This window comes from Myotis nattereri, assembly GCF_964212035.1.
Source record: "Myotis nattereri genome assembly, chromosome: 3".
Taxonomy (NCBI): Eukaryota; Metazoa; Chordata; class Mammalia; order Chiroptera; family Vespertilionidae; genus Myotis; species Myotis nattereri.
Window position 1 is genome coordinate 198,796,512 of NC_138077.1, and position 20,383 is coordinate 198,816,894.

The window sequence follows — 20,383 nt, forward strand, 5'->3', positions numbered from 1 at the left end:
ACTCCATCCATGCTTTTGTTCTGGCCCTCCGGTCCAGTTTGAACCCATTGTGGCCCTCGAGTCAAAAAGTTTGCCCACCTCTGCTCTAGACCATTGCAACCACACTATATCTGCAAGGAGAATTAGCTTGTAAAAACCAGAGAAATCTGGTATGATCTGCATAGCCAGATACACATCCAGACAGGAGAAATAAATATCAGTGCTTTTAAAACCCTCCAGGGAAGGGAAGAAGCAAGGGGGAAAACCCAACAATGGGTCTAGTAATTAGATACTAGTTAAGTCCTAAAACAGAGTGTCCACTCGAAATATTTATACAATTATGTATATCACTCAATTCTGCTTACATTTGCCTCCTGAATTATCTTTAAATTTAAGTAGTAATGAAAGCTCAGAATTTTTGGTATTAAGATACACTTCCTGCCCTAGCCGGTTGCTCAATGGTTAGAGCGGCAGCCTGCAGAATGAAGGCTCCTGGGTTCAATTCCAGTGAAGGGTACGTGCCCTGGTTTCGGGTTCGATCCCCGGTAGGGGGCATGTAGGAGGCAGCCAATCAATGATTCTCTCTCCTCATTGATGTTTCTCTCTCTCTCTCCCTCTCTCTTCCTCCCTGAAATCAATAAAAATATATTTTGTAGTCCTAACCAGTTTGGCTCAGTGGATAGAGCATTGGCCTGTGGACTGAAGTGTCCCAGGTTCGATTCTGGTCAAGGGCATGTACCTTGGTTGCGGGCACATCCCCAGTTGGGGGTGTGCAGGAGGCAGCTGGTCAATGTTTCTCTCTCATCGATGTTTCTAACTCTCTATCCCTCTCCCTTCCTCTCTGTAAAAAATCAATAAAATATATTTTTAAAATATATATATATATATATATATATATATATATATATATATATATATTGTAAAAAAGAAATACACTTCCTTCCTTCCTTTGGTTATTTATTTATTAAAATTTTAATATTCAGGACATGTTTTTATTGATTTTAGAGAGAGGAAAGGAGAGAAAGAGAGAGAAAGAGAAACATTGATGTGAGAAAGAAACATCAATCAGCTGCCTCCCATAAGTGCCCCAACCCAGGATCAAACTAGCAACCTAGATATGTGCCCTGACTGGGAATTGAACCCACAACCTTTTGGTGCACGGGATGATGCTCCAACCAACTGAGCCACCCAGCCAAAGCTAGATACATTTCCTTTAATTCTTGTTTTATATCTATGTGGGAAAGAAAAGAAACTGTAATAAAAATCAATGTCAAGCAAATAAGTGACCCCATTCAGGATGGGGTGCAAGCTGTGCTTAGTAAACTGGGAAGAAAAAAGTTCCCTAAAGGAAGCAGCCATCAGCCATGGGCCATATGAACAGCCTGTCTCCATGATTACTTGTGGCTGTGGGCAGGGATGTATGCAGCCTCATTCCAGATATTCAAATATGGCCAGAGGTGAAATCTGTGTAGATAAGGAAATGCCCAGAATTGGCTCTGTGACAAATGGACCAGGAAGATCACTGTTGCGTTCAAACATATGATGTGTACATTTTACCTACTTATTTATCCTTTGTCTCAACATAAAAATGCAAGAAAAGGCCCTATCGGTGTGACTCAGTGGTTGAGCATTGACCTCTGAACCAGGAAGTCGAAGTTCGATTCTTCATTAGGGCACATGCCCAGATTGTGGCTCGATCCCCAGTGGGGGACATGCAGGAGGTAACCAATAAATGATTTTCTCTGATCATTGATGATGATGTTGTTTTTTAATCCTCACCCAAGGATATTTTTCCACTGATTTTTAGAGAGAGTGAAAGAGAGGGAAAGACAGAGAGAAATATTGATGTGAGAGAAACACATCGATTGGTTGCCTCCTGCACGGGCCCTGGTCAGGGCCTCAGCCAGAGAAGAGCCTGCAACTGAGGTAGGCGCCCTTGACTGGAATCGAACCTGGAACCCTTGGGTCCGTAGGCCGATGCTCTGTCCACTGAACCAAACCTGCTAGGGTTCATCATTGATGTTTTTATCTCTGTCTCCCTCTCCCCTCCTCCCTGAAATCAATAAAAATATATTAAAAAATAAAAAATTTTTATTTTTTTAAAAGCTAAAAGCAATGAAGTACAGTTAGATTTTAAAAAAGAAAATTACAAAAAAAATAAATTACCCATAAACCTACCTCTGTAATACAACCACTATCATTATGGTGTGTTTTGTTTATCTTTCTTTAATATACAGTTTTGAAAATAGTAGTAATAGTGTACAAATAACTTGTAACATGTTAACCTAAGTTAATATATCTTAAACGTATTTTCATGTTGCTGTGGAGTCCTCATAATAATAATTTTAATGGGTGTGCCAGAATTTACTTAATCACTAATATCTAATTCTCTTTTGCTGAATATTTAGGTTGTTTCAAGTTTCTTTTTTTTTTAAATTGAGGTATAATTGACATATCTATATCTATCTATATATATATATATATATATATATATATATATATATATATATATATATAAAGCCCAGCGACCCGAATGGCAGAATGACCGGTCACTATGACGGGCACTAGAGTGGCCAACCATCCTGATCTGGGCCCTGATTGGCACCCCCAACCACCTGTGGCCCCTCCCCCCAGCCGGCCTGACCCCATTTGCCCCCCTACACCCTGGGGGCATAGCTGGCGGCCAACCACCCATGGCCCCTCCCCCTGGCCGGCCGCAGCCCCTCTCCCCGGCCTCAGCCCCTCTCCCCAGCCTGCCAGCCCCCCCATACGCCGTGATGGGGGGGTTGGCTGGCCAACCTCCTAGGGTCCCTCCCGCCAGCTGGCCGGCCCCCTGATAGGCCTTGATTGCTGGCCAGGACAAAGGACTCCACCCGTGCATGAATTTGTGCACCAGGCCTCTAGTAACATAATATTAGTTTCAGTTATACAACATAATGATTCAATATTTGTATATATTGCAAAATGATCACCATAAGAAGTCTACTTAACATCCATCACTATACAGTTACAAAATTTTTTCTTGCAATGAGAACTTTTAAAATCTACTTTCTTAGCATGCAATACAGTATTATTGACTTCAAGTTTTTTATTATATGGATTATGTAGCTTTTTCCATACTTTAGCTTATTTCCTCAGCCTAGATTACTAGATGGGGAATATTGGGCCAAAGGGTATAAGGACTTAAAAAAAAGGGGGGGGGGGAATAAAGATTTGATGATTCTAGATATTTACTTACAAATTGCTTTTGAATAGGTTTTTACTAATTATAATGACACTAGAAACATTAGAATCCCATTTGACTGCATTTAAAAAAGCACTTGGTATCACAATTTAAAAAATATATATATATTTTTTATTGACTTCAGAGGAAGAGAGAGGGAGCGATAGAAGCATCAATGATGAGAATGATTGATCAGTTGCCTCCTGCACACCCCCTACTGGGGATCGAGCCTGCATTCCAGGCTTGTGCCCTGACCTGGAGTAGAACCTTGACCTCCTAGTTCACGGGTTCACGCTCAACCAGTGAGTCACACCAGCCGGGCAGTATCACAATTTTAATACATTAGGAGCCAGAAAAATATTTTATACAAACTGATTTTGAAGTCAATAAGTTTGACTTCCCTTTCCCCCTGCAAAATAAAAAATAAAATTTATTTGAACAAATGGTAAAATTTGTAAATAAGCGTGTGTGTTTCCAAAATAAGTACTTTGAAGGGAACCAGTTATTTAGATGTTTACCTTCTGATGTATTTGTTTTTTTAAATTAATCTCATCACTTCACACTCACACCTCCAAGAAAAAACACAGAAACAATTGTAGTCAACTTGACAAAAAATGCCAATGTGATGACTCACATCCTGTCTACCTCTGGAGTTCAGCCTTGGCTCCATATTGTTGGGCCCCATGTTACTAAGAACCCGTCACTGTCTAAGAGCATCCTGGGTGTGGGAGCTTCTCGTCTTTGCAAGAGGTAGGATCACATTTTAAAGTGAATTGAGAAGGCTGACCCCTCCTTCACATTCTTGTACCAGCTACACTGGCTGAAAATCAGAGCACAGATAGGATTGGAAGTTCCAGAAACCCTACTAAAGCAATAATCTTTTCTATTTTGTTTTCAGTTATTATTATTTTAAAATTACACAAGAAATATAGTCATCGTAAAAAAGATAGGCAAAAACAACAAAAAGTACAGCAGATTTCCAATACCACGCAGTAACTATTAATATTTTTAAGTATTTACTTTCATACTATTTTCACTATGTACATGGTTTTTTAAATATTTTTTTAAGGATTTCAGAGAGGAAAGAAGTTGTAGAGAGATACAAATATCAATGATGAGAGAATCATTGATTGGCTGCCTCCTGCTCAACCCATACTGAGGATCAAGCTCGCAACCCAGGCACGTGCTCTGATTGGGAATCGAACCAGTCACCTCCTGGTTCATAGTTTGATGCTCAACCACTGAGAGACAGACGCCAGCTGGGCTCTATGTAAATGTTTTATAAAAAATGGCATAGCATACATGTTGTTTTGTAACTTTGTTTTTCACATAACAATTACAGCTTATATCTATACTAGAGGCCTGGTGCACGTTTGTGCATGGTGGGGGCGGGGGACGGGAGTCCCTCAGCCTGGCCTGCACCCTCTCCAATCCGGGACCCCTTGGGGGATGTCTGACTGCCTTTTGCAATCCGGGATCACTGGCTCCTAACCACTCGCCTGCCTGATCGCCCCTAACCCCTCTGCCTGCCTGCCTTATCGCCCCTGCTTCCCCTCTGCCTTGCCCCACACTCAGGACCCAGGATTCCCTCCTCCAGCTATCACAGGCACCCAGGACCCGGGCTTCCCTCCCTCTGGCTGGCCACAGGCACCCAGGACCCAGGCCGGCTTCGCCCAGCCTCAGGGGACTGTGGGCAGGCAGCTTTGCTGGGCCGCAGCCACAGGCGCCCAGGACTGTGGAGTGTGCGGCTTGACACTCTCCCAGGCCACAGCCCCAGCCGCTGGCGCCCAGGACCGCAGGGAGGGTGGCTTGTCCCTCTCCCAGGCTGCAGCCTGGCTGGTCCCCATTCCTCTCTCACGAGCTCATTTGTGCCTGGCTGGTCCCCAATCCTCTCTCCCCAGTGTTGAGTGTCTGAGCCGTTATGGCGTGAGGGCATGATGACTATTTGCATATTAGCTCTTTATTATATAGGATAATGTTTACCATAGGCCAGGTAGGCTAAATGCCCTCAAAAACAGCTGCATCAGTTTTTATTTCCTCCAAAAAGGTGATCCTTTCTCCATATTCTCCATGATCTAGAATGTTTTAAATTTTAACACTTTTGCCTGCAGCAACTTTTAAAAATTAATTTGACCAGTTTTGATAAATAAATTAGAGCACTAAAGGATGAGTGATTTCTCTAGAGTAAAAAAAAGCCATGCTATAAAAAGTCCCCCTTCCCATAATCTCCTCCAGCTTTTTGCAGATGCTGAATCTCATGGCTTACACACTAACTCATCACAGAGGAATGAGGGGTGTTAACCTGGGACAAACCAGCTCACACAGGCAAGATTCTTGTGGTAGGCAACTCAACATTCACTAATTCACTCACTCATTCATTTAATAAATATCTGAAAGATTATTATATGCGTAGCACTTAGGTAGGCAAGGGTTATGGGGTTCACAGAAATAAGATATTTAGAACAATGTTAAATAAAACATTTAGCACATTACCTGGCACATAAGAATTGATGAATAAATCAATATTTATGCCAGGCACTGTGGTAAATGTTAAAAGAGTGCATTATCTCAATAGAACCCTTTAGGAGCTGGGTTCTATTGTCCTCCCCGTTTTGCAGATAAGAAAACTTAAGGCCTAGGAAGGTCTACCCAGCTTGAGCAACCGACTGTAGCTGAGTCCAGTTTGAACTCAAGACTCCAAGGTCTGTGCTCTTACGTTACAGTACCACAAACACAGTTCCTTTCCTTAGAAGCATACAGTCTTGTTAATAATACTAAAATTGAAACTGGCTAAGTATTAAGCACTTATGTGTTAAGCACGCTGTTAGGTCTTTATTTATATTGATCATTTACTTCATATGACCACTCTATGGCATAGGTATCGTAATTATGATTTTTTTAAAATATATTTTTATTGACTTCAGAGAGGAAAGGAGAGGGAGAGAGAAACATCAATGATGAGAGAGAATCATTGATTGGCTGCCTCCTGCACGCCCCCTACTGGAGATTGTGCTCCCAACCTGGCATGTGCCCTTGACCAGGATTGAACCTGGGACCCTTCAGTCCGCAGTCTGACGCTCTATCCACTGAGCCAAACCAGCTAGGGCTGATTGTTTTACAGGTGAGAAAATAGACATTTTGAGAGTTTAAATAATTTGTCCAAGATATAAACAGCTATTAAATTGTAGCACTAGAAGCCAAGATACAAAGAATTACTGTATGGGGAACACGATGAAATGTGCAACAAGTGATGCTACTTAGCTGCCATCAAATATCAGAAGTCAGAGGAAAGAGACTTTGTGATCCAGGAATAATTGCAGAAGGACAGAAAGGGAAAATCCTGGCGACTTGTCAGGCATGTGTCGAAAGCCTTCACATAGGTTAGTTCATTGTGTCCTCTATGTGATGAAGGTATTATTATTCTCCATTTGACTGATGAGGAAATGGATTCTTTGGGAGGTAACGCAATGTGTCCAAGGTCACATAGCTAGTAAATGATATGGCTAGAATTGGAACCTATTTGTCTCTCAAGCCTGAGCCCTTAACCTTTATGTTACATGCTTTCCATTGTTGGATCTTGCTTTTTGGTTGTGTAGGAGTCACGCAGGCTGATCTGAGTGGAAAAGGCAAAGGTGAAAGGGCATTAAGCAAGGGTACTGAGGTCTATCCAAGGAAAGGGAAGCAGACCTGCTTGGTCAGTGCTGAATATGTATTTGCTTTGGGAAGGAGCCTTTTGTTCGCACAGCTTTTATGACTATACAAATTGTATAAATGTCTGTTTCTGCCATTATAATGGGCACTGTTAAGGACAAGGACTGTATCTTAGCCATTGCTGTAACCCAGCATCTCACACAGTGCTTACATTAGCGTTCCAGGGAGAGGTTGGAAAAATAGGGAGTAGTCACATTGCATATATCTCTGGATGGCAATTAAGGTAATCCACAATGCAAATATCCTAAACAAAATAACAGGTACTCAAATCCAACAGTGTATTTAAGAGATAATATCATGATGCATAGGAATTATCCCAGGAGTACAATAGCCCAACACCAGAAAATCTTTTGATATAATTTACCACATTAATGGACCAAAGGATAAAAATCACATGATTTTTTTTCATCCTTAAAAGAGAAACAATCCAATAGCATTGAGATTAGGACTACGTTATGGATGCTCATTATTTAATTGTTTATTTTTTTAAAAAAAATATATTTTATTGATTTTTTACAGAGAGGAAGGGAGAGAGAGTTAGAAACATCGATGAGAGAGAAACATCGATGAGCTGCCCCCTGCACATCTCCCACTGGGGATGTTCCCGCAACCAAGGTACATGCCCTTGACCGGAATCGAACCTGGGACCCTTGAGTCCGCAGGCCGACGCTCTATCCACTGAGCCAAACCAGCCAGGGCTGGATGCTCATTATTATCACCAGTGTTATCTAGAGTATTTGAGAGTCTGCACAATTCTTTTTGTTTGATTTTTGTTAATCCTCACAGAGGATTTTTTTCCCATTGATTTTTAGAGAGAGTAGAAGGGAGGGGGAGAAACAGAGAGAGAGAGAAACATTGATGTGAGAGAGACACATAGACTTGGTTGTCTCCTACATATACCTGACCGGGGCCTGCAACTGAGGTACATGACCTTGACCAGAATTGAACCTGAGACCCTTCAGTCCACGGGCTGACGCTCTATCCACTAGGGCTGCCCATTATTTTAGACAAGAAAAGGTGAGAGAGATATGTACTCTTCCTGCTTGCCACGCTTGCCAGTGATATGATAGTCCATATGGAAAACATCAGCAGCAGGCAAACTACCAGAACTATGGAAGAGTTATTAATCTCGTTTTTAAGAATAGAAATCATCTTACAAAAATTAACAGTGTTCTTTTAAACCAGAAATAACTACCTTAAGTGAAAGAAAACTATAACAGAATCAGTAATAGCAACTAAATGATAGTTTATAAAGGTCAGCAAACTTTTTCTCTAAAGGGCCAGACAGTAGTTTCCACATGGTCTTTGTTGCAGTCATTGTAGTACAAGAGAAGCCATACACAGCCTGACCTGTGTCACTCAGTGTTTGAGCGTTAATCTATGAACTAGGAGGTCACAGTTTGATTCCCGGTCAGGGTATATGCCCAGGTTGCAGGATCCCCAGTGGGAGGTATGCAGGAAGCAGCCGATCAATGATTCTCTCTCATCATTGATATTTCTATCTCTTCCTCTCTGAAATCAATAAAAATATATATTTTTTAAAAGCCATGCACAATAAATGAATGCATGTGGATGTTCCAATAAATCTTTTTTAAAAAATAAATTTTATTGATTTTTTACAGAGAGGAAGGGAGAGGAATAGAGAGTTAGAAACATCGATGAGAGAGAAACATTGATCAGCTGCCTACTGCACACCCCCTACTGGAGATTGAGCCCGCAACCAAGGTATATGCCCTTGACCGGAAGCGAACCTGGGACCCTTCAATCCACAGGCTGACACTCTCTCCACTGAGCCAAACTGGTTAGGGCCCAATAAATCTTTATTTACAAAAACAGCAGGCTCACAGGTATAATTTGCCAACTCCTGATCTATAGTAATTGGCCCAAAAGCAATGCCCAAGAAGTTTATCAAGAAAAAATTTAAACTCCATTAAGGGACATAAGAAGACCAGAATAAATGTCACAATTAGGATAACCTCAGTAGTGTAAAGAATTTATTCATTTGTTTAACAAATATTCAGAGTGACTACCATAGGCCAGGCATTGCTTTGGGTGCTAGGGATACAGCAGAGAACAAAGTGCCTATCATCATGAATCTTACATTCTGGTAGAAAAGCAGTGAGTAAATAACCTAAAGTCGTTTAGTAGCAAAAGCTATGAAAAAGATTAAATAAGATAAAGAGAGAGTGATGAGGAGTGAGTGTGCTACTTAATTTAAGATGATCAGGGAAGGCTTCTCTGACATGTTAGCAGAGACCTGAAAAAGGTGAAACAAGCCTACCACGTTGAATTCTGGGGAGGCAGTGTTCCAGTCAAAGAGGTCAGTTCCCCCCCCAAGTTAATCTATACCTTTATAATAAAATTCCAATAGTAATGTTGAGAAACTAAAACTTACTCTAAAATGAATGTGAAAGAATAAAAGGTCTATGAAAGCCAAGTCTATTTTGACGGGAAAATAGAAGTAGGGATACCTGTCCTACAGGTAGAACTGGCTCTACCACAAAGCCACAGCAATAAAAAACATTTATGTTGCTGGCACTGGCACAAAGAAAAAGACCAGTGGAAGAGATTGGAGAGCTTAGAACTTAAGTACATACATGGGAACTTAATATGTGATAAAGGTGGCATCACAAAGCACTGAAAGATTGTTTTTCAGATGGTGACAGAAAAGGGAATTCACCATATGGAGAAAATAGCTGAATTTTTACTTGAAACCATGTTACAGGTGGACTCCAGATGGATTAAATACCAAAATGTGAAAGTTAAATAAAGCTAATATAGGAACATACGTATATATTACCTAGGAGTAAATACAGACTTCCTAAACAAGACTCTACACTACAAGGCCAAAATTTAGGACATCTGTTTAATTAATGACATCACAAAGTTAACATTAAGGAAGGTGACAAAATGGGAGACAGTATCCGCAATGTTTAATACAAACACAGAATAATGTGTAGAAAACACACAATTCCTGCAAACCAACAAGACAGGCAATCAAACAGAAAAAAATAGGCAAGGACATAAATAGATACTGGGAGGAAGTATTTGCAATGTTTAAAATTAACAAAGGATTAATGTCTAGAATATACCAAGGATTACTACAAATCAAAACAGGAAAGCAAACAGAAAAATAGGCAAAGGTTATAGATATCTTAGTTTCACATAGTAAGTAGTCTATACAATTTCATATATAAAAAAAGTACAGAAAAAAAGGCTCTAATTTCATTGTAGTCAGAAAAATGCAAATCAAACAACCAAGAGCTTTAGGGTGGTTGAAATGGATGAAGGGGATCAGAGGTACAAACTTCCAGTTTAAAATAAATAAGTCACAGGTATATAATGCACCACATGGGGACTATAGTCAGTAATATTATTAACTTTGTATAATGACAGAGGGTAACTAGACCTATGGTGATGATTGTTGTACAATGTATAGAAATATCAAATCAAGATGCTGTACACCTGAAACCAATATAATGTTGTATGTCAGTTATCCTATCTAATAAAAGACAAAAAGGGTAATTAACCATACCTCCACTATGCTTCCCATTGGCTAATCAGGGCGATATGCAAATTAACTGCCAACCCAGATGGCAGCCGGCAGCCACGCAGCTGAAGTGAACATGAGGCTTGCTTGCTCCAGTGATGGAGGAAGCCAAGGTTCCCTGCCTGCCGCAGCCTGGCTCTGAGCTCCGAAAGCAACAGCTCCAAAAGCAACAATGTTTCAATTATAGAAGCTAAACAAACCCCAGATACCTGCTTTCAGCTGGCTGGCCGTGGCCTCAGAGTTGGGAGCGCCAGTGACGGCAACAGAGTTTCAATTATAGAAGGTAAATAAATCCCAGAATAAAAAAAAAAAGAAAAGAGAAAAAGGAGAGGCTGGGAGCTTTAGTCTGGCCAGCCTGAAAACGGCCCTCAGCCCCTCACCCAGACTGGCCAGGCACCCCAGTGGGGACCCCCACCCTAAAGGGGGTGCAGGCAGCCTGAAAACAGCCATTAGCCCCTCATCCAGGCTGGCCAGGCACCCCAGTGGGGACCCCCACCCTGAAGGGTGTGTGACCAGCTGCAAACAGCCATCAGCCCCTCACCCAGGTTGGCCAGGCACCCAAGCAGGACCCCCACCCTGATCCGGGACACCCTTCAAGGCAAACCAGCCGGCCCACACCCGTGCACCAGGCCTCTATCCTATATAGTAAAAGGGTAATATGCAAATTGACCCTAACAGCAGAAAGACTGGGAATGACTGGTCACTATGACACACACTGACCACCAGGGGGCAGATGCTCAATGCAGAAGCTGCCCTCTGGTGGTCAGTGTGCTCTCACATGGGGGAGCTCTGCTCAGCCACAAGCCAGGCTGATGGCTGCCAGTACAGCGGTGGTGGTGGGAGCCTCTCCTGCCTCCTCAGCAGCGCTAAGGATGTCTGACTGCATCTTAGGTCTGCTCCCTGCTGGCAAGTGGACCTCCCCCGAGGGCTGCCGGGCTGCCAGAGGGATGTCTGACTGCCATCTTAGGCCCAATTCCCTGGGGAGCAGGCCTAAGCCAGCAGGTGGTCATCCCCTGAGGGGTCCCAGACTGTGAGAGGGCACAGGCCGGGCTGAGGGCCCCCCACCCAGTACACAAATTTTTGTGCACCGGGCCTCTAGTCTATATAATAAAAGGCTAATATGCAAATCAACCGAATGGCAGAATGACCAGTCACTATGATGCACACTGACCACCAGGGGGCAGACACTCAATGCAGAAGCTGCCCCTGGTGGTCACGGCGCTCCCACAGGGGGAACGCTGCTCAGCCAGGAGCCAGGCTCATGGTTGGTGAGCACAGCGGCAGTGGCAGCAGCCTCTCCCACCTCCGCAGCAGGGGTCCTGGACTGCAAGAGGGCGCAGGCCAGGCTGAGGGGCCTCTCCCCCCAGTGCATGAATGTTGTAAACCGGGCCTCCAGTACTTTAATAAAAAACAAACAAATAAAAACAATAAAAACAAAAAATAAGATATACCACTTTTCATCCATCAAACTGGCAAAAATGAGGAAGATGGATAACACCAAAGATTGGTGAGGATATTGATATGAGTTCTTGTGCACTGGCAATAATAGTACAACTATTCTTAAAAGTAATCTGGCAATATTTGGCAAAAATTGAACATGCCCACAGATATATGACTCAGAAGAATATTCACACAATTATAAATTTCTTATTTTAGCATTTTTTATGGTAATAGAGGTGAAGACAATCTAGGTTTCTATCTTTAAGTGACTGAATGAGTAAAACATGTTGAACCCACAGTAGTTATGTTCCTGGATTCTGGAGCTAGGCTGCCTGAGTTGAAATTCAGGCTCCACCATTTATTAGTTCTGACTCTGAATAATGGAAGTAGATAATTTTATTAACCAATGTCACCCCAATACATTAAAAAAAAAAAAAAAGAATGGAAGTGGAAAATTTAAGTAACCTCTCTGTGTCTCACTCTCATCTGTAAAATGAGAGTAATAATATTATCTACCGGATCGCGCTGCCTCCCGGCCCCAGCCCGCAGGCCCCCGGCCCCGGCGTGACGCCCGCACTCGGCAGCCTCTCGCGGCCGTGCCCCGCGCCCGCGTCGCATCCGGTGGTTACCGGCCGGCCGGCGATGGCCGCCGCGGGGGGCGCCCGGCTTCTGCGCGCCTCCTCCGCGGCCCTGGGCGGCGCGGCCCGGCGGGGGCTGCTCGTCGCGGGAGCCCGCGTGGGAGCCGGCGGCCTCCCGGGGAGCCGGGCGCCGGGCGGGAGCGCCGAGCCGGGCCTGGGCGGCGGCGCGGCGAGGCGGCCGCTGAGCCTGTCGGCCCCGGCGCGTGGCAGCTCAGAAGATAAAATAACAGTCCACTTTTTAAACCGTGACGGTGAAATACTAACAACCAAAGGAAAAATTGGTGACTCTCTGCTCGATGTTGTGATTGAAAATAATCTAGATATTGATGGTTTTGGCGCATGTGAGGGAACCTTGGCTTGCTCTACCTGCCACCTCATCTTTGAAAAGCACATATACGAGAACTTGGAAGCAATCACTGATGAGGAGAATGACATGCTTGATCTGGCGTACGGGCTAACAGACAGATCTCGGTTGGGCTGCCAAATCTGTTTGACAAAGTCTATGGACAAAATGACTGTTCAAGTACCGGATGCCATGTCTGATGCCAGGCAATCCATCGATATGGGCAAGAACTCCTAAGACAGAATAAATGGGAATATTTTCACAGAATGTTACCTGTTTTTATAATTATTATTTCTTAATTAAAGGAGAGCATGGATGAATGAGTTTACTATGATGACCTGCTTTACTACTTTAATTCACCTTGTATAATTACTGAATTTTATAGTCCGAACGTATGCAATCTTTATTTTGTTTAAATTATAAAAAGCAAATCAAATATTAGAAAGCATAGGATAAAATGGCACATATTTTACCTTACATTTGTTTAGCAACTTTAGCAAAATGTTTTCATATAAATTCTATGCCTATTTGCCTATAAAGTAGGTTTAAAAAGGCACTATCCCTGTGAGATGTGGGTGAAGGCAGAGATCTAAGAGTGAATTAGAAAATCTGTACCAGAACCCACATCCTGTTACTACAAATTTTACAAATTTAATGTTTAGATTGAAACTGGAGAAATTATGAATATCTTATTTATAGTGGTAATTAGTGTGAATGTGAATGGAAAAAAAACTGTTGCTTTGTTCACTGATTCATTTCAAAGACAGTTGTAACCTTATAAATATTTCAAAATTTAAAAAAAAAATAATAATGACTTCAGTCTACGGACCGAGTCGGCGGGAGGCTCTGTGGGCAACGCTGTCCCGCTGATCCTACAGGATCCAGGCGTGGGCTCGGACCCAGCCTCGGCTTCAGTCGCGGTCCGGCGAGGCGATGGCCAAGGTATCGGTGCTGAACGTGGCGGTGCTGGAGAATCCGAGCCCTTTCCACAGCCCTTTCCGGTTCGAGATCAGCTTCGAGTGCAATGAGGCTCTGGCGGACGACCTAGAGTGGAAGATAATTTAGGTTGGCTCAGCTGAGAGTGAGGAGTTTGATCAAATCCTAGACTCAGTGCTGGTTGGCCCTCTCCCAGCAGGGAGACACATGTTCGTCTTTCAGGCCGATGCTCCCAACCCATCCCTCATCCCTGAGAGCGACGCCATTGGTGTGACCGTGGCCCTCATCACCTGCACCTATCATGGGCAGGAGTTCATCCGTGTGGGCTACTACGTCAACAATGAGTACCCCGACCCAGAGTTGCGGGAGAACCCACCCCCAAAGCCAGACTTCTCTCAGCTCCAACGGAACATCTTGGCCTCGAATCCCCGAGTGACCCGTTTCCACATCACCTGGGACAACAACACGGACAGGCTGGAGGCCATAGAGAACCAGGACCCTGCCCTAAGCTGCAGCCTCCCCATCAGCTGTACCCCTGTCAAGGGCTTGGGGCTCCCTGGCTGCATCCCTGGCCTCCTCCCCGAGAACTCCATGGACTGCATCTAACTGAGGTCTTAACTGGGGGACTCCAGGCCCTACCTGGGGCTTGCTAGGACTATGGCCAGTCTCCCAACACATCTGGAGTGGGCAGTTAGGCCTCCCAGAGAGTCCTCTGGGGGCCACCTGGAAGACTTTGGGGCCATCAACTATATTCAGCCCTATCACATTGATCCCTGAGGAAAGAATGGGCCTCAGGTCTCTCCCAACCTCAGCCCAGAAAGATTCTCTCACCTTTACTGCCCTGGCCTATAAAAAGCAGGTGCTTTAGTTCTTAATTCTCTCTAACTTGTGTCCTTTCTCTCTTTCACACATAAGCCATTGTGTCACCAGACTCCCATGTAAGTACCATTGACCCAGACCTCTTCCCACAGACCTCCCTGGCCTTCCTTGAGGCTTTCTTGGTCAATGGTTCCAGCCCTGTTGGACCAAAGGCTCTGTCATTTCCCTTCCCAAACATTTGAGTAGATCCACCCAGCTTTCTGGAGTCAAGGAATCTGAGTTAGAAGGTAGACTTGGACACAATTTCTGTCCTTTTCCCAGAAAAATTTTTAGGTCTTTTCAATCCAGCAGCCCCTGGAAAACTCTGTTCGCAAAAGTGTGATCAGCTGGATGCTGAGGAATAATGGTTGATTCTCCTCTCAGTCACAACCACCTTCTTTTTTTTTAAAAAAAATATATTTTATTGATTTTCCACAGAGAGGAAGGGAGAGAGATAGAGAGCTAGAAACATCGATGAGAGAGAAACATCGATCAGCTGCCTCCTGCACATCCCCCGCTGGGGATATGCCCGCAACCCAGGTACATGCCCTTGACCGGAATCGAACCCGGGACCCTTCAGTCCACAGGCCGATGCTCTATCCACTGAGCCAAACCGGTTTCGGCACAACCACCTTCTTGTTACCTCCTAACTGGACCTGGATTTCCCTGGAGGCTGCCACTGTTGGAGCAGCCGCTGACCAGGCTTTGTTTTGGCATCAGGACCTCTGGCTGCCTTTGCCCTCTGCTAAGACCTTATGCTCTCACAGGCTACGGAGTGATTGCAGGCATGGGAAACAGTAGGGACCCTGAAAACCACCTTCCTTAGCCATGTTCCCCATCTCTTCGCTGCTACGTGGATGCTGTTGATTACAGTTTGTATATTAAAAGGTTTTTGTATTAAATATGTTTGGTTGATCTAAAAAAAAAAAAATATTATCTACCTCATATGGTGGTTGTGGGAAATATGAGTTAAAACATTTAAAGCACCTACCACAGAGTTAAGATTATTTAAATGTTAATATTACTGTTAATATGAAAGTATATGCAAGGTGGAAGTTAGTATATCACAAAAGGAATGTTAATTTTAAAAAGAAAAAGAACATTTATAGCACAATATCACTTACGTGAATTGAACATATTCTCATAACTCTACACATTTTACAAGATGGGTAGCACAGATATACATCGAACATATCAAAATGGGTGCCTATAGGATATAAGGGATGAGAATAGAGCTTAAGAATAAAAGGAAAGACTACAAAACAAGAAAGGGGCTTTTCCTGAATCATTAATACTAGAGGCCCGGTGCATGGATTCGTGCACTGGTAGGGTCCCTCGGCCTGGCCTGTGCCCTCTTGCAATCCAGGACCCCTCGAGGGATGTCGGATAGCCGGTTTCAGCCCAATCCCCACAGGCCTGATCCAGACAGGAGGGAGCCCAATCCTGTGCATTGAGAGTCTGCCCCTGGTGGTCAGTGCACATCAATAGAGACCAGTCGACTGGTTGTTCAGTCACTTGGGCTTTTATATATATAGATACTGTGAAAGGAGGAACAAGATTTATCCACTTACACAATCTATAACTGAGGGGGGAAAACCAACTATCTTTAAAACATTTACAGAAAGCCAAGAAAAGGACCCCAAAGCCAGAGAAATGACCAACCAACCAACTTGGCAGTCACCCCATCTTAGAACTTATCATTAGGTGAGATATCACTACTCCTACTGTGTAAGGCAGAAATAGGTTTTCTGTTACTTGTAGCCCAAAGCATCTTAACAGAGTATTCATGTAATCTTTTGAGTGGCAAACTGAGGTATAAACAGAATTATGATTTATCCATATGTAGCTCAGCTGGGGTGTTGTCTAAATGGAGATCCCAAAAGAAAATGAAAATGTTGAGTAACCTACTGTTTTTAGCAAGCCAAACTCTCTCCAGTGTATTAAAAACTCTGTAAGCCCTGGCCAGTGTGGCTCAGTTGATTGAGAATTTTCCTGTTTACCGGTTCAATATCTGATCAGGGCACATACCCAGATTTCAAGTTTGTGTACAGGAGGCAACTGATCAATGTCTCTCTCACACCAAGGCAACTAATAGTTTCTCACATCAATTTTTTTTCTGTCAAGTCAATAGAAACATATTTTACAAAAACAACTCTGTAGATATTAAAATGATCAACATTTATCCCACTAAGACGTTACTCTAAAAGAATCCATTAAAAGTCAAATAAGTGGGAAAAATTACATAAAATCTTCTCTCTTTTTAATATATCTTATTGATTTTTTACAGAGAGGGAGAGGAATAGAGAGTTAGAAACATCAACCAGCTGTTTCCTGCACACCTCCCACTATGGATGTGCCCGCAACCAAGGTATATGCCCTTGATCAGAATCGAACCCAGGACCCTTCAGTCTGCAGGCCAACGCTCTATCCACTGAGCCAAACTGGTTAGGGCACATAAAATCTTCTTACAAATTAATAAAGATGAGCAATCAAGAAAAGGGAATTTACATAAGAAAAAAATGCCCACTAAAGATAAAAATTTAAAGCTCACTGATGAATACTTTGAAAATTAAGATTTCATAGCCACACCCACTTTTGCCAGCAATGTGGGAAACCTCATTTACAGCTGGTAGGAGTGGAAACTGGGACATTTCTGGAAGGCATTTGGCAATGCATGGCAGAAGTCTTAAAACAGTGCATGTAGCCCAGCCGGCGTGGCTCAGTGGTTGAACATCAACTTATGAACCAGGAGGTCACAGTTCGATTCCCGGTCAGGGCACATGCCGGGTTGCAGGCTGTCCCCGGTGTGGAGCATGCAGGAGGCAGTTGATCGATAATTCTCTCTCATCACTGATGTTTCTATCTCTCTCTTCCTATCTGTAATCAATAAAAATATATTTTAAAAAAATAGTGCATGTAGTGCATATCCTTTGACTCAGCAGTTCCCTAGAATTTAAAGAATAATCGTAGATGTCAACAAAGATTTAATTAAAAGCACTAGCATTGCAGGACTGTTTACAAAAGCAAAGCATTGGGATCAAAGTAAGAATCCCAAAGTAGGGGAATCAATGTAGTTATAGAAAATCCATGTGATGGGATGTAATTAGCAATTAGAATTCTCAGTATTTAAATATCCGCTCTGCTGATTAGTATCTGTATAGCTCAGGGAAAGCTAGTTAATCTCTCTGCATTTCAGTTTCCCTGTTTATAAAACAGGTCTAATGTGAAGATCAACATACATAAAGCACTTAGGATAGTGCAGTCATATGTAAGAACTCAATAAATGAGTTTTGTGTTTGTTTTTATAGAAAGACACCATAGCCTAATATCCTAGAAAGATGTTAATAATAAACAAAAAAGGTTATAAACCAGTATGCACAGAGTATTTTTACAAAATAAGTGTATCTCATATACATAGATTTACAAAAATAAACACTAGGAAGATATAGTATACAGAAATAGAAATAGTACATCTCTTTCAATAATAAAATTACAGGTTATTTTTCTTATTTTTGTATTTAAAAATTTTTCAACAACAAACACATGCTTTTATGAGAGGTAAAAACAATCATCTGTACCAAAATTAAAACTGTTAGTTTTTTACTCCAAATAATAATGAATCCGTCCCAAACTAGCAGAGTAATTGGGTAGAGTCAGAAATGCAGACATTTCCCTTCATAGCCTTTATTATCACATAATCTGAGCTCAGTCTTATTTTACAAACCTTATACACAAATGGCAAAAACAATTAAGAGATCTTTCTTTCTAGAAGTTAATTTATTCTCATTTCCTCTCTTTATGCATGTGATTCTCTTTATGCAATAGATTCTCCATGTTTTCCTGAGCCTTTAATTTAGAAAAGCTGTCACAAAAGTGAACTTGCCACATGAGGAAAACAGAAAAGAACCAATTAAGTTTTTACTGTCCTCTTTCCTGAGGGAAGAATGCCTGGCTGGCAGTAGTGAAATGGGACAATTATAGTGTCTTTTTTGTAACAGGGGAAGATAAGCCCCAATGGTGGACAGATGTCTTAGTCACATGAGCCGTTTGGGGTCTATTTTCTCTAGGTGAACTAGGGGTTTTAGCTGCTCTGCAAAGTTCCTCATGTCATCAGAGACCATGTCCTGCCCCGCTGGTGCAACCACACTTAGTTCCACAAGATAGGAGAGTGACAAGGCTTCAGTGCTCTCTGTGCTTCCAGGCACCAGGATGCGGAAGATCTTGTACACCACAATCTTCATGATCCCCTTACGGAACAAGTGTCCCTTGGCTACAAACTCATGGTCCATGCGGAAGCCCATTTCCATCAGGAAGTCAGTGAGGTTCTCCGATGTTGCAATGTCCACGCAGTTCCTCACCAGGGCGTGGCGGTTCTTGTCTCCCACCTCAGGCTGTCCCAGGTAGCGTAGATGCCAGGGTGCGCCTGCCCTATCCATAGAGCGCCGGGCCCTCAGAACAAATGGACTGGCCTGCTGGCCTTTAAGGAGAAATACCATCTCATGGTCCAGGAAAGTCTCCGGTTCCATGTTGTCACACAAACCACGAAGGCGATGGATAAGGCTTTCCAAGCTGTGATCTAAAACGCTTCCTTAGGAAGGAAAAAGCACAATTGAGTCCATCTTTCATTTTGGGGATGGAATTATTAAAAGATTAAAAAAACGTAAATGAAAAAAAAAAAAAAACGTAAATGAAACAAACAGTTTAGTGCAGTGTTTTGTAAAGCATAGGCCTAATATATGAGATTTTATAGGGATTATGCTGCCAAGGTATTGCATAACATGAAAAAGTTAATCCTTTGTCAATGTTTTGACTTGTCTTGTTTGGTACTAGAAAGTCTTTAGGCCTTCTCTAACAATGCTAATCTCCAGCAGGCTTGGGGCACAAAATCTCTGTCTCTTGTTCTAGAAGACGGAGCTGATAACAGTATCATAGAATTACCATATAATCTAGTAAGCTCACTTCTAGGTATATATCCAAAAGAATTCATAGCAGGATCTTGACAAAGTATTTGCATGCCCGTGTTGACTACAGCATTATTCACAATAACCAAGAAGTGGAAATATCCCAAATGTACATCAACAGATGAATGGATAAAAAAATGTGGTATGTACATAAAATTATTCAGCCTTAAATAAGGACATCTTGTCATCTATTACAATATGGATGAACCTCTAGTACATTATATTAAGTGAAATAAGCCAGTTGTAAAAAGACAAAAAACTGTATGATTCCACTCATATAAGGTATCTATCTAAAGTGTCAAAATCAGAAACAGAAAGTAGAAAGGTTGCCAAGGGCTGGGGTAAGGAGGAAGGGAAATTAAGTGTTTAATGGGTACAGAGTTTCAGTTCTGCAAGATGAAAAGGTTCTAGAGATCAGCTGTACAACAATGTGAATATACTTAACACTACTTAAAAATGTTTATGATGGGAAATTTAATTTTATGTATTTGTGACCATAAAAGATTTTTTTAAGTCTATTGGCATGCAGAAACTATGCAGGCTGCCTTTGTAAAACAGCATGTCGTCTCCACAGAAGCTGAATAGCCGAAACCGGTTTGGCTCAGTGGATAGAACGTCGGCCTGCGGACTGAAGGGTCCCCGGTTCGATTCCGGTCAAGGGCATGTACCTGGGTTGTGGGCACATCCCCAATAGGAGATGTGCAGGAGGCAGCTGATTGATGTTTCTCTCTCATCGATGTTTCT

General features: G+C 42.6%; 2 protein-coding genes and 1 pseudogene across 5 annotated transcripts in view; 2 read left to right on the forward strand and 1 right to left on the reverse strand.

Moving 5' to 3' along the window:
- The window catches only part of LOC308516756 (mediator of RNA polymerase II transcription subunit 18), a 105,275-nt gene that overhangs the window by 83,859 nt on the left and 1,033 nt on the right, over nt 1-20,383 (reverse strand). The window contains exon 3 of one of the 3 annotated variants that reach the window (XM_081087842.1): nt 17,647-19,266. The exons of 1 other annotated variant lie outside the window; for it this stretch is intronic. In XM_081087842.1, the coding sequence (XP_080943968.1) occupies nt 18,713-19,266 (554 nt within the window). In that variant the 3' untranslated portion in view covers nt 17,647-18,712. Of the gene's footprint in view, nt 1-17,646; nt 19,267-20,383 lie in introns of those variants that run through there. One more of the 3 variants, XM_081087843.1, reaches the window with a different exon arrangement.
- On the forward strand, nt 12,426-13,207 carry LOC308516758 (adrenodoxin-like). Its single transcript, XM_081087845.1, has one exon. It carries the CDS (start codon nt 12,546-12,548, stop codon nt 13,119-13,121), a length of 576 nt encoding a protein of 191 aa, XP_080943971.1. The 5' UTR covers nt 12,426-12,545; the 3' UTR covers nt 13,122-13,207.
- Nucleotides 13,818-14,426, forward strand: LOC308516757 (histone chaperone ASF1B-like; annotated as a pseudogene). Its single transcript has one exon. The product of its transcript is annotated as a histone chaperone ASF1B-like (transcript).

Coding starts and splice junctions, on each gene's coding strand:
- LOC308516758 (XM_081087845.1), top strand. CDS start 12,546: ATGGCCGCCGCGGGGGGCGCCCGGCTTCTGCGCGCCTCCTCCGCGGCC.